The sequence below is a fragment of the Sciurus carolinensis genome, chromosome 2, assembly GCF_902686445.1.
Source record: "Sciurus carolinensis chromosome 2, mSciCar1.2, whole genome shotgun sequence".
NCBI classification, from domain to species: domain Eukaryota; kingdom Metazoa; phylum Chordata; class Mammalia; order Rodentia; family Sciuridae; genus Sciurus; species Sciurus carolinensis.
In genome coordinates, this window is record NC_062214.1 from 79,284,681 (window position 1) to 79,297,695 (window position 13,015).

Sequence of the window (13,015 nt, forward strand, 5' to 3'; positions counted from 1 at the left end):
GGGAGCAGCCCATGCTCATCGGATGCACAAGGTACAGGGTGGACAAATACCTGGCTGCACCTGTTGACCACGAGGGCGAGACTTCCTGCCCAGACGTGACGCTTCTGGGCACACAGCCTTCACAACTGCACTTTCTATTTGCAGCGTGGCTCCAATTTCAAATGACCATGAAATGGCATGAGTCTAAGGGGCCACCGACATTGCAGTGGGTCTCAGGGAGGATGTGGGGTCAGAGCTGCGTCTTTTCAGGCCCTGGAAGAAAACAGTGCAGGCGGCCATGGGGAGGATGCCTAGACTGGGGCTGGGAGGAAGGGAGAGTCCCAGGAGTGCTGAGGCGGCTGGGAGGCTGGGCGGGTGAGAGGTGTGAACATGGAAATAGGGACGAGGGGGGCGGCAGGAATGTCACATTGTGGGAAAAGAAGCAAGGGAGTGAGACAGGTGGGATGGATCAGGAGGTGAGGAGGGCAGTAATGAGAGTCCCAGAGGCCTAACGTTCAAAGGATCTTTGACACCCAGAAGCTCTATGCAGCAGTCGCTCCTGTGGGCAGCTTCTGAGGGCCTCCAGCAGGCGGGCACAGGGCTGTCCTCTGAATGCTAGGTGGAGGTTTCCCTGTCTGAGTCCCTCCCTCCTGCCCCTCTGGGACAGGTGGCCTTCTCACCCTGGCTTCTTTCCTGTGCCCCAGGCTTCTGCATTTTTTCTGACAAAATCACAGCCATCTCTCGGGCCTCCTGAGATGGCTCGGCTCTGAGTTTAGGCCTGCCAGATCTAGCAAGTAAGGATACAGGATGCCTAGTTAAATTTGAATCTCAGGTAATTTTTTTTTTTTTTTTTTTTTTAGTATAAATGTATCCTCTGCAATGTTTGGGACATACTGAGAAATTGCTCATTATTTTTCTGAAATGTGAATTTAACTGGATGTCCTAGGTTTTATCTGGCAGCCCTCCTGAGCTCCGAGAGGTTTCAGTGAGAGTCTTATCTGGTAGCCTCTTGCTTGTGGGTGGGCCCTGGGTGTCTGGCAAAAAGCAAAAAGAGGTGGCTGTGTGGGGCCCTGAAATCCATCTGAAGGGGCGCTCGAGGCATCCATGGCCTTCACCATCTGCCCCTGGAGCTTTCTTTCCATTTTCCACTTATTCCTTAAGAGAAGCCATTTCTTCTGACCTGGCTGGTCTCCTCATCCCTTGCCCCACACTCTTGGGCCCTGCAGGGGGCCCACATCAACTGCCCCCTGTTCAAAATGACCTCCTTGCCTTCCTCCATCACCTTCCTCCTCTCTTTCTTTCTGGGACCAGCTTCCCAAGACTGGGGACCAAACCCCAGTCTTTGTATCCCCACAGAGCCGAGGACCAGCCTGCCATTCCCAAAGGTGTTAGAAACTATCTAGAAAGGCTTGAGTGAGCCGGGTTTCATTGAAGAGCTCTGAGTTCTGTCCTTCAAGTTTTCTCTGGATGGATTGTGAGGAAGAACTCTCCGCCGGGAAGCACTTGCATCGTTCCTTCAGAGAGAAGGGAGAACCTCAGAGCAGAGCTGTCCTCCCAGCCCAGTGACACCCTCGGGATCTTCAGGAGGTGGGCCCTGGCCCTCTGACAGCAGGCTGCAGCAGATTGGCTCCCTCTGGATGGGAAAGACAGGGGGTGACGGGCCATCAGATACTTTACCACCACCACCACCATCATCATCATCATCATCACCATCACCACCACCACGCCATTTCAGCTACATTGTGTTTAACAGGTCAGATACATTCTCTCATTTAGCTTTCAATAACCCTATGAGTTAAGGAGTATTGCCCCCATTTTACAAACAGGAAGCAGAGTCTCGGAGTGTCCAGTACCTTTGCATATGGCCCCAGAGTAGCCAAAGGCAGAGCCAGAAGTCCCTGGCTGGCACTGTCTCGGCCTCTCCAGAATGCCTCACTCTTCCCTAGCTAGAAGGAGCAGGCAGTCCAACCTGTGATTAAACTATGACATTTGACCTCAGCACAGTCAGCCTGGTGCTTCTTGCCAGCCTTAGAGCTGCCCCTCTTGTGTTCCTGAGGAGAGAGGACCAAAATATCCCAAGGGACCCAGCCAACTCTGAGCTTCTGCAGGCCCCTCCCTACTTCCAGACCTACTTGGAAAAGAGTCTGTCCTCATGGCCTTATCTCTCCTGTGACTGTTCACCATCCCCTAGTCAAGGGTGTCCCAAAAGACAGTGTGCAGAACATGAGTCCCACCAGACACTCTGTGACAAAAGGATACCATGGACCGATAAGCTAGGGAAATGCTGACACTGTATTAGTGGAGCATGACAATTATAATGACAATTAAAGGTCCTGAAATGTCCCGCATAGAAAAATATCCATGGAACTCTATTTGACCCAAATTTTCCAAAACTTACCCAACCGTGGGATTTGTTTTTAAATCAAGTAATAACCTGTAACATTCTATGGAACTAGGGTTCCATACAACCTGCTTTGAAAAACAGGCTAGTTCAAATCTTTATACAGCTGAAAAACAGAAAGTCAATTCACTAATTCCTTGAGCATTTACTAAAAGCAAACTGAATTTCTTCTAAATGGCATGCCACATTCTAAGATACACAGAAATTGAATAGCAACTCATTTTTGTGTAGCCATTGCCACATAGGCAGGCTGTACATTTAATCCATGGGGTTTGGGTTTTGTACCCATTTTAAAGATGAGGAGACTGAAGAACAGGGCAATGCTGTGAGCTTCCAGGGTTGGCATACAAACCCTGCTCCATTTCTCTTTATGATCCTACCCAGTGGCCTCTTAAGTAAGACTGTGTTTCATGGTGAAGCCAGGCAGAGCCCAGGAGGGGTGCCGCTGGGGGTTCCAGGCAGGGCTGTGGCCAGGATCTACCCCTTGTCCTCTCCCACTCTCAGCCCCTCCTCTCCCTGCTTTTGTCCCCACAGGTCTAACTGGCTGAAGCCATGCTGTGGGAAGAGAGCAGCCGTATGGCAGGTATTTTTGCTCAGTGCAAGTCTCAACAGTTTCCTGGTAGCCTGTGTAATATTGGTGGTGATTCTCCTGACTCTGGAACTTCTAATAGATATAAAGCTTCTCCAGTGTGAGTAGCCAGAGAGATACATATGCAAATACGTATGATGTCAATATTCACTGTGCATCTGCATCCATCAGGGGTCCCCAACCAGCATGCCACTGCCAAGCCGCTGGCCCCGGGGCTTGTGGGGATTGCCACTGGGGAGGAAATGCACCTGGCAGCCTCTCTCTTGGTTGGCAGCATTTGCCCCTCTGTGCCTAATGTGGCCTCTTCAGCCCCCTTCCCCAGCTTTCCATTATCAGAAACTGATGAGATAAAAATGTTGGGGACCCCTGTATGCATTTTTTTTTTTTTTTTTTTTTTTTTTTTTTTTTTTTTTTTTTACTGTTCCCATTTGGAATTTTCCAGGTTGGAATTTTTTTGTAGTATAAAGAGAGTTCTCATCTTTGGAGGCATATCACCTCGTGGTAATTAGCAACTACAATGATGCTAAGATTCCTGGTGTTTTATGCAGCTGTAAGTTGACAGTGTTACTTACATGTATTGTGATAGTTCTGAAAGAACTTTTCCACACATTTGACCCTAGGACCTCCCTGTGAGATGGGCAAGACTGACATGATTCCATTTTATGGCAGAGTAAATTAAGACTTAGAGGAATTAGTGACTTGCCCTAGGTCAGAGGTAGCAGAGATGGATCTTCCAGCCACTGGATCATTTTCCTGCTTGGCCGGTCCTCTCGTGTAGGTCCTCTTGGGATTTGTCCTAGCTTCATGTTTACTGGAGCCTGATGCACAGGGTGGCAGGAGGCTGGTCTGCTTCCTCTCTGTCCTGGCTGGGGCATCATGGCTGTCAGAGTGGAAGACCCACTTCCAGCCCCTGCCCTTGCCGACTGCAATTTGGTACACCAGAGGGCGAGGGACCAAGGGTCTTGCCTCTCTTGGCCTTGAATGATTAAGTGGTTTCTGGTGGAGCTCCCAGTTCCCTATTTTCCTGATTCAGAAAGTAGGTCACTGAAATGCAAATAAAAAAGAGGTGAAATTATTGGTCCCGGAGAAATTTCCTTCACTGCCATTAACCAAATCCAGGACTACAGATTCAGTCACCCCCAAACCCATTTGGTTGTCTCAGTCATGTTTTCTCCAATGCCCTCAGTTCCTCTGCTGGATCCTCCATCCTTAGGGTCTGTCAAAGCTCCCTCCAAGTCACATTAGCCTCCTCTGCTCTCTGAGGATGATGGAGAGCACAGAATTGCTTTTGTCTGATAAGCCTAGTTGGGTTTTATGCAGCTGGTGGCCCCTTGGTTCCAATTAAAGGATCTTCCAGCGTAAAGTGACCAGCACTGGGTTTACACTCAACCTGTCTTCAATTAAACCATGTTGTAGACTTTCCCTCCCACTCATCCATACTGTCTGCTTTTTATGAGATCTGACCATAACGGAGTCTTTCTTTCCCTGTGGTGGATTGTCGTTGGGGCCCTGGGCTGCGAGGCATTGAATAGAACTAAGAACTCAGCCGACACTGGAATTTTGCTTAAAATTAAGTATCCAGGAGATTGATTTTGGTGGGAGATCCAATAGCAGCTCATAAAAGGCATCTTAAATTCCATAAAATGCACAATCAGAGATTTATTGCTCTTCTAAAGCAAACCGTAAAAAAAGGCACAGGAATTCATTTGAGAAATAATGGGGAGAGATTTTATGTTTTCAGAATCATCTGGAGGTCTTTTCAGAGTCACACAGGCCTCAGCCTCTTGGTTCCCACTGGTATTCATGTGGCTGGGGAGGGGAAGGAATCCACAGCATCTCCAGGACTCATCTTCTGAGGGTCACGCAGGCCCCAAGCCAGGGGACCTCAAGGTCTCCCACCTGGAACCTGCAGCCTTCTGCCCCTTGCATTTGCTCCATGACCTGGTTTTTACACACTCCCAGAGTCCCAGATTCCAGAACACAGGGAAAGCCTGTGGGTTCCTCTTTTAGGCCAGCCCTCCCCACTGAAGGCCTCTCCTGTCAGCTCCAGGGGATTCTGAGCAGCACACCAAGCAGGCCTGTTGGCAGCAATATCCCTGCCCTCTCTTTGCCCTGTCCCCTGCCCTAGGATGTCCACATATCAGCTCTAGGCCTGCCTCTGGGGAGCATCCCTCTGCCCTGTCTCCATCAAAGCTCACCTAGTCCTTGTCAAGGGCCCCAGTGCCCCACTTTTGGCCTCACTAGCTGGTGAACTAGGCCCTGCTAGGGCTCGGAGACTGGTCCTGTCTTCCTGTGCTTTAGAAGGGTCTCCCAGAGACAGCGCCTTCACTCCTAGGACTGGTTAGCAGAAGGTGGAGTGGAAGCGGTCAGTGGCAACAGCTCCCCGCTCACACTCCAGCCTAGAAGGTGAGTGGCACTCTGGCGGCACCTAGCCCACAGGTTCTGCCACTTTTGTCCATGTCCGGCTCCCTTTTTCAGGCCTCCCTCCAGCCATCTCTCCAAAACTCCCTGCTGACACAGGCATCTCTGCCACTCAGAGCTTTCAGGGTGATTGGTCAGGGAGGCTGCCTTGAGTCCACTAAGAGTGCACAGCGCCTCAGGGGTGAACTGTGCCGTGGGCTTCGGAAGCTCTTCCAGGCTTGACTGAAGCTACTTGCCCAGGTCAGATAGCTACGGATGTCTTGGAGAACCCCCTCTGGATGCTCCTTTCCTGGAGTCAGGCTATGGCAAGAAACCCACAAGGATTGAGCAGGAACTCAGAGAGGTGGCCTGTGGGGAGCAGGTAGCCCCTGAGGGCTGGAGGGAAGAACAGCCCACAGCTCCGCTGGCCAAAGCCTCCCACACCTCCAGCACAGGCACTGCTTAAACTACTCTTCTTCTCTGATCCAATTTCGACCAGATCTAAATGTTCCCAAGAGTGGGCCCTAGAGTCCCAGAGGTCTCCCTCGATGCTGTGACACCCCCTACCAATGCTCCTAATTCCTTGTTCCTAAAATTGGCCCTTACTGTGTTCCTTGCAGTTTCTAGTGCGTTCCAGTTTGCCGGTGTCATCCACTGGATCAGTCTGGTCATTCTCTCTGTGTTCTTCTCAGAGGTAGGTAAAGACTTGGGCCATGTTGCTCCTTCTTTAGAGCAAAACCTTGCTTTTTTACTTATTTCCTATCCATCAGGCCCTCTGTTAGCCCTTGAGGCTCCAAAGAGGGACACGATCCAAACAGCTGAGTTCTACGGTAGGAGATGGCTCAGGGAGGAGCTGCAGATGATGCACAGAAGCAGCAGCCAACCCAGCCAGGGAGCTTTGGGCTGAGCAGGTGACCCCTGAGTGGCATACCAGAGGATGAGCAGGTGTTGTCCAGGTGAGGGGTGGGCAATAGCATTTGTGAAAGTGAGGCTGAGTAGGAAGAACTGAAGAACAGAATTGTTTGGATAGCTAGTAAGGAGCATGCAGGATGCGAATAAAGCCTGAGGTGGACAGCGGCTCCAACAGGCCACAGTCAGGCTGACCCTAAGGTTGGGGCATGCAGAGGGAAGAGGATGCGGTAGCAAGGCTGGAGTGGACTTGAGCAGGTCCTGCTCAGGGCTTGGGGTCTGACTAGGCCAAGGGCTATGTTTCTAAAGTGGCGTATCAGGAGCCCAGGTCTCCTTGGTGTTTCTGGATAAAGACCATGTCTGAAAAGCTACCTCCTGGGCTGGGTCCTGATTCAGGAGCTGAATAGCCCTGTGTGGGGACCGAAATGCTTGAGAAACTGGGATCCCAGCACATTCTTCTATTTTTACATGGGGTGAGGGACTCCCCTTCTGAGCAGTTCCCAGGTCATCACAGTGGTACTGGCTTGGAGCTGCTGCAGGAAGGACCTCCTGGCAGGACTGAAAGGTTGGGAGCAGTGGGGGTTCCTGAGGGCCAGGAGAGTGTCCTGTGGAAAACCAGTTCCTTCTAATAGAGCCAGGGGCTGGCCACATCAATTGGCCACTATCCCACTCCACCCATGTGTCCCCACATCTCACCACAGGTGCACATCAGTTCACAGAGCCCCAAGGGGACCTTCTAGTAAAAAGCAGATATGAGTAAGGCTCTTCTCTCTCTCTCTCTCTCTCTCTCTCTCTCTCTCTCTCTCTCTCTCTCTCTCACACACACACACACACACACACACATACACACAGCTGCTGCTCCATTGAAGGCACAAAGCTGGGCCTCACAGCACAGTGCGGCCTCAGAGGGAGGAGGGATGCTGTAGGAGAGGAATGGCATGGGCCACGGGACAGGGGAAGTGAACATTTTGTGGTGTGATCAGGGAACCCAGGGAGTCAGGAGTCCAACAGCTTCTTGTGGGCCATCTCTGACCTGTCCAATGGCCCTGAGAATCTCTCTCCTTAAAAAAGAGGGGAGAGCTGGGCCTTGGTCTTGAGTCCAGAATTCTGAGTCTGGAAGTGGGTTGTGCTGGCTGGACAGCAGAACATTCCTGTCCCCAGGCCTGCAGCTCATGAAGTTGGCCAGTGAGCCTGGGCCTGAGGCTCAGACTGTGGGAGCAGATCCCAACCCTGTCCTCCTGGGAAGTTTCCCAACCAGCTCACTGAGACCACGGCCCTGAGGGTGCTGATCCCCAGCTTAGTGCCCCTATGGGGGTTCCAGCCTCCCTGACCCCCTTGTCTCTGCTCTCTGGGATTCCCTCCCACAAACACCTGGACTAGGGCCAGATGGTTCCTTGATGCAAACCTTGGAAAATGTGCCATGTGTCTGTGACTGCCAACAAAAATGTTTAATCAGTTGCTGCGGTTCTTCCCCTCTATCCCTCTGCTTGGGTTTTATTGGCTTTTGCAGAATTTATTACCCAGCGTTAATTTAGCATTCCCTTCCTGTCACTGTCAGAGACGAACCACCTGAAATAGACAGAGGCCTGTGTGCAGGAATTACAGCCTTAGAGCTCCCACAGCAAGCACCTCCCAGAGTGTGGACAGGGCTGGGGCTTCCCACAGGCTCTGCAGGGGGACCCAGGCTGGCAGAGACTGGTCCCTGCCTTGGTCTTTGTCGAAGCTGGTGAAGGTGGACTGAAGCCAGGCAACAGAGCAGCAGGGGTGCCTGCCTCCCCCAGAGCACCTTGCCCAGTGCAGATGGAGAGGCTGTTGCACGGTGACCTCACATGGAGGCAGCCTATCTAACAAGTATGGCCTCACAGAGCACCGGAGGGAACTAAGTTTTGGAACTTTGGTTCTGGTATGGTCACGTGTGGGTCCCTACCCCAGGTTTGGAAATGTATGAGGCTGTTTGTGCTCTCAATGACTCAGTTCCTTGAATAGGAAGGGCTGGGGGAACCCAGTGTCCCTCAGCAGCCCATCAGGCCTACATGTTTGCCTATCAAAAATGCCGGTAGGGTCCTTATAAAAACCCCACACAGATAAGGAGAGCAGTCTTGAGTTACATGGTCACTTATAGCCAAAACTGGACCCAAGACTCTGGTGCCTCACCTGGTCTCTCACCACTGATTTCCTCTGTGGACCTTGGTGCCAGCAGGCTGGGAGGGGACCAGGAATCTGGGGTAAAGTCCAGGGCCAGGAATTGAGAAAGAAAAAGTCTGACCCAGCAAGGCCTCTGACCAAAAACCCAGAACAATCAGCCCTCCTCCTTCCTCTGGGACAAATGAATGTCACCCTTCAGATCTGGCCCCTTCTTTCTTTGGCATCTACAGGGATACAGCAGAGAGCCAAGGGTGAAGGGTCACTCCAGGCCTTCTGGGCCGAGTGAGTGGGCTGCACTGCACAGGCAGGTTCCCAGAAGGCTGCACCCTAAGACTGCTGTTGTGCTGAAGCCCTTTGCCTGGTCTCGTGCAGTATTCTACCCCTTGCCCCAACCAAGCCTTGGACAGCCCTGCAGGGAGGGCAGAGCACGTTACAGATTGGGAAACTGAGGGCTGGAGAGGTATGGAACCTGCCAAGGACTTGCAGGATGCCATGCAGGGCCAGATGCAGGCCTCTGTTGGGCGAGACATCCACCGCCCTGCCAGAGGACAGAGCTAGCCCCAGGATGGGTGTGAGAGGCTGGTTTGGGCTCAGTTGGAGGACATCTGTTCCAAAAGTTTACACTGTTGAACAGTAAGACAGGTACTTCTCAAGGCAGTGAACGTGGGCACCCTCGATCAGGAAGACCCGGGGTGGGGGCAGTCCTAGTAGGGGCCCAAGGTAAGAGTGGGTGCCCACAAGGCTTTCTGGGCCCTGCTGAGCTAGGTCAGACTGGGTCACTGCCCTTCCACGTGTCCCTGCAGCACCAAGAACAAGCAGAGCCTTTGAAATCCAACAGAGAATTGTGCCAAAGATTTTTCCAAAGCACAGCCCCACCCTTGGCCAAGACTTGGCCCAGCTGGTCACTTGGAACCAGGAAGCACCACTCTTCCTGAGATTGCACACATTCTCAGGACCTCCTGACCAAGGCCAGGCCACCCCACAGCAGTGCAGGCCACCGGGTGTTGGCCCCATCTCAGGGTCTGGAAAGGCCTGAGGAGCCCCAGCTTTCTCCCTGGGAGAGGACAAAGCTGACCCATGCCTGGTCTTCTAGATAGGAGCCTCCAGATGGTGGCGGTGGCAGTGGCAGTGAGGCGGCTGCTGCTGCTACTCCCCCCGCCACCCGCTCCCACCGCCTCCTCCTTCCCAGGTGGGATTCCCATGGCATAACCCTTTCCACATTCGGTGCATACACACCCTCATGCACCCATCGGCTCTGTCTAGTTGCAGACATCTTTACCACCTCCACAGGAGACTCTTAGTCACTGGGCAGCCACTCCCTGTGCCCCTCTGCCCCAGCCTGCCAACCACATCTGCTTTCTGCCTCTGGGAACTTAACTTTTCTGGAAGCACACACTATGTGGCTTTTTGTGTCTGGCTTCAGTCACTCGGCCTAACGTGCTTTGTCCCACCGTAGCAGGGGTCGGTACTTCATTCCTTTTGACGTCTGAGTGAAATTTTGTCGTCTGGATAGACCACTTTTGTGTATCTGGTCATCAACCGATCAAGGCTTTTTTTCACATCAGCTCATAGCTGAGCCACCTCCTTCTCCCCACAGCAGCCTCTTGGAGTTGCCCAAGGGCTGCACTGGATCACACAGGAGCCCGACCTTTGGCACCATTTGCCAAACAATATCCATTGCCAAACCAAACAGCAAGGGCTTCATCTTTCTGCATCAGCAGCCACCCCAAAATTCTGAATCCCAGGGGTCCTTATCCTGGCTGTGCATCCTCCAGAAGGGCTCTGGTGAACTTCCATCCCTGGATGGGAGGCAAGAGGGGGACGCTGTGCTCCAAGCACCCAGAGATGAAGGATAAATTTGTTCCCTTCAGGTTTCCACTGAGGGAGCCAGTTTAGCCACTGACTCACTCTGTGACCTTGGGCAAGTCATTGCCCTGGTCTGTTCCTTGCTCCCCAAGCATTGACATGAGAAAACTGAACCTATGTCTTTTTGACCCTCGTGAATGTGGGGCCAGTGCTCAGTCTTCAGGGAAGAGTTTTTCTTTTCTCTTTCACCCTCTCCAAGTTTGAGAGTGGCCTAGGGAAATCAGGGTTCCAGGCATGTTCCACTCTAGCTGTGAGAGCCCCACACAGCCTCTCCAGTCCGACTCTGGGCTACTGGACCATGGGTTAAAACATTGGAAGGGAACTCTAACCTCACTGGCCATCCACAAAATGAACAGCAGCACTGCCACCTCTCAGGACAAGCCTCATAGAATTACAATAATGCTGAAATGTCTCTGCCAGAGGAGGAAGTGGGTCAAGACCTCAAGCAGCAGATGTCTCACAGGGTCAGCTTTGATTCTAGAAGTTCAGTCCTCCTTCCCAGACCCCAGACCATGCCCTGCCCTGGGTGGGCTGGCACTGGAGCAAATCTGCAGCGACACCTTGCTGCTCCACTGCCGAAAGCCCTCTATCCCAGAATTCCTCCACTGGGCCTGTGCGGTGCTTGGGTGGAGATTTTTAAAACAGCACCACTGTGTAAGGTCATGTAGGTGGCAAAAGGGGGTTCAGCTCACAATGTAGCTTTGTTTATTTATTATCACAGTTTCCTGAAAGCTGGCAAATGCCTAGTTTTCAAAAGTCAGTATATTTGAACAGTCTTCCAATCAATAGACATGAGCTGGCACCAGCCTTATCAGACTCCACGTTCTTATTTTGGAAGTGCCCAGGCTTATGCTCTCTGTCTAGAGGGACCATCTCACTGCTGCTGTCTCTGAGTCCTTCCCTCCTCTCAGGCTCAGCTCTGCTCCTCCATCACCTCTTCCAGCCTGTCCTGCCCACCCCACCCTCATGGACCACCCCTGCTCTCAGCTTGTTGGTGTAACCCATTGTTATTTCCTCCTTGAGCTGAGGTTTTTGTCCCCAGTTCCACTGTCTTCCTTTATCACCTGGCATGGGGCTGGGCATTTGGCACCCTCCACCAAAGTAGCAAATACATTCAGTATGTTTGTGAGAAAGTCCTCAGGACCTCATTCCCACTTTTTCCTTTGCCTTGATCTTGACAATGATCTTGGAGAGCTTTCAGGTTGAATATAAGGATGACTTTTCTAAGCAAGTTGTAATGCACTACTCTAGACAGGACCAAGCCCATGGTTAGTTGGAGCCTGCAAGCTCAGGCTAGATAGTAACTTGCTGAGCTACTGGGCCAGATATTAAAACACTGGAAGGGCCACGCATTTAAGATCCACCCCACAGCTCCGAGATTCTAGAAATAAACCCAGACCCAGAATGTTCTTTCTTCAGTAAAAGCACATCTTTGCCCACTCTCAGCCTCAGCAGCAGACTGAGCCTTAGGCTCAACCCTCAGGGTTACATTCAGAAGGGCCTGGGAGGCCACCAAGCCAACAATCTTGATGACTTCTCCTGCCTCATCTACTCCAGGGTGAGCTCCGAGACTCTATCTAATTACTGTGATGTAGGGAAAAGAAAAAAAGTCTTGATGTTTACAAAAATGATTCTTCCCACTGTATAAAATTAAGGAAACTAGGACAAGCCAAAATAAGAAAACCAAAACCCCCATAGTCTCATCATAGATAACCACTGTTGATGTCATCTAAGAACACCAGGCCTTTCCCACGCCTGTGTATCTACCCATGTTTTCCTTACTTCCCTTTTGGTCCAGTTGTATTTCGTTAATGTCCTTCCTTGCTGTTGGACATTTTTTTTTTTCCAACAACATATTTAGGAGCATTAGGAAGTATTTTGCAGAAGTCATTTCATGCACAACTGGGTTCCCATCACCCAGCCCTGTCAAACCCTAACATCTCACCGATTTCTCCCCCATTTCTAATAACCACATCCATCATGCCCATGTCCCTTGTTTGACCCTCCCCTTGACATTTAGGATGTCTCCATGTTTCTGCTGTCATGAATGGCACCCGCCCTGAAAGCCCACCCCTTCTTGACAACCACCAACTTTGATTTAAAAGTAGCTTCTTGAAAGCAGGAAGGAAATTAGATTCTCAGCCAAACTTACAGTGGCCCACGGCAATCCTTCCATCTCGGCACCTCCTCAAATGAGTTATGGGTGACTCCACCACTGCCTGCTCCTCTGTGCCCAACTTCCCCAGCCCCTGCCCTCAGCTGGCACTACTTCCAGTATCACCAGTTGTCATGACTTATCTTCTTACCCAAGTGACCAGTTTACCCATGTGGTGCAGCAGTTGGCAGGACGGTAGGCAGACTCTCACCAGCTGTGTGTCCCTGGGAAGTCACTTCACTGCTCTGAACTTCAAGCTCCCTCATCCGAGATAAATTTAAAATGCCCATCTTAGAGGAATTTTTGTGACGAATGAAGATAATGCATATAAAGTTCCTGTATTAGTTTAGATTCTCCTGGGAAACAAAACCAATAGGAAAGACAAAGATATATTCATCATGGAATTGATGCACAATTACTGAGGCTAAGAAGCCTCAGGTGAGGACTTTGCTCTTTACAAACTTGAAAACACCTCCAGGTGTCCGCCCATGGTCTTGCCCACCCTCCCACCTGTGCTGGACACGATGGCTGTGCTGGACCGATGAACTGTCTTCCAGTGGTTTTCCTCCCC

At 51.3% G+C, this 13,015-nt stretch overlaps 1 protein-coding gene across 12 annotated transcripts in view; it reads left to right on the forward strand.

The window, feature by feature from the left end:
• Tmem266 (transmembrane protein 266) overlaps positions 1–13,015 on the forward strand; it is a 111,305-nt gene that overhangs the window by 59,889 nt on the left and 38,401 nt on the right. For 4 of the 12 annotated variants that reach the window (XM_047538863.1, XM_047538864.1, XM_047538865.1 and 1 more), the window contains 3 exons: positions 1,336–1,732; positions 2,915–3,069; positions 5,990–6,063. In XM_047538863.1, the coding sequence (XP_047394819.1) occupies positions 1,617–1,732; positions 2,915–3,069; positions 5,990–6,063 (345 nt within the window). In that variant the 5' untranslated portion in view covers positions 1,336–1,616. Of the gene's footprint in view, positions 1–708; positions 812–1,335; positions 1,733–2,914; positions 3,070–5,989; positions 6,064–13,015 lie in introns of those variants that run through there. The other 8 variants (XM_047538859.1, XM_047538860.1, XM_047538861.1 and 5 more) reach the window with 5 other exon arrangements.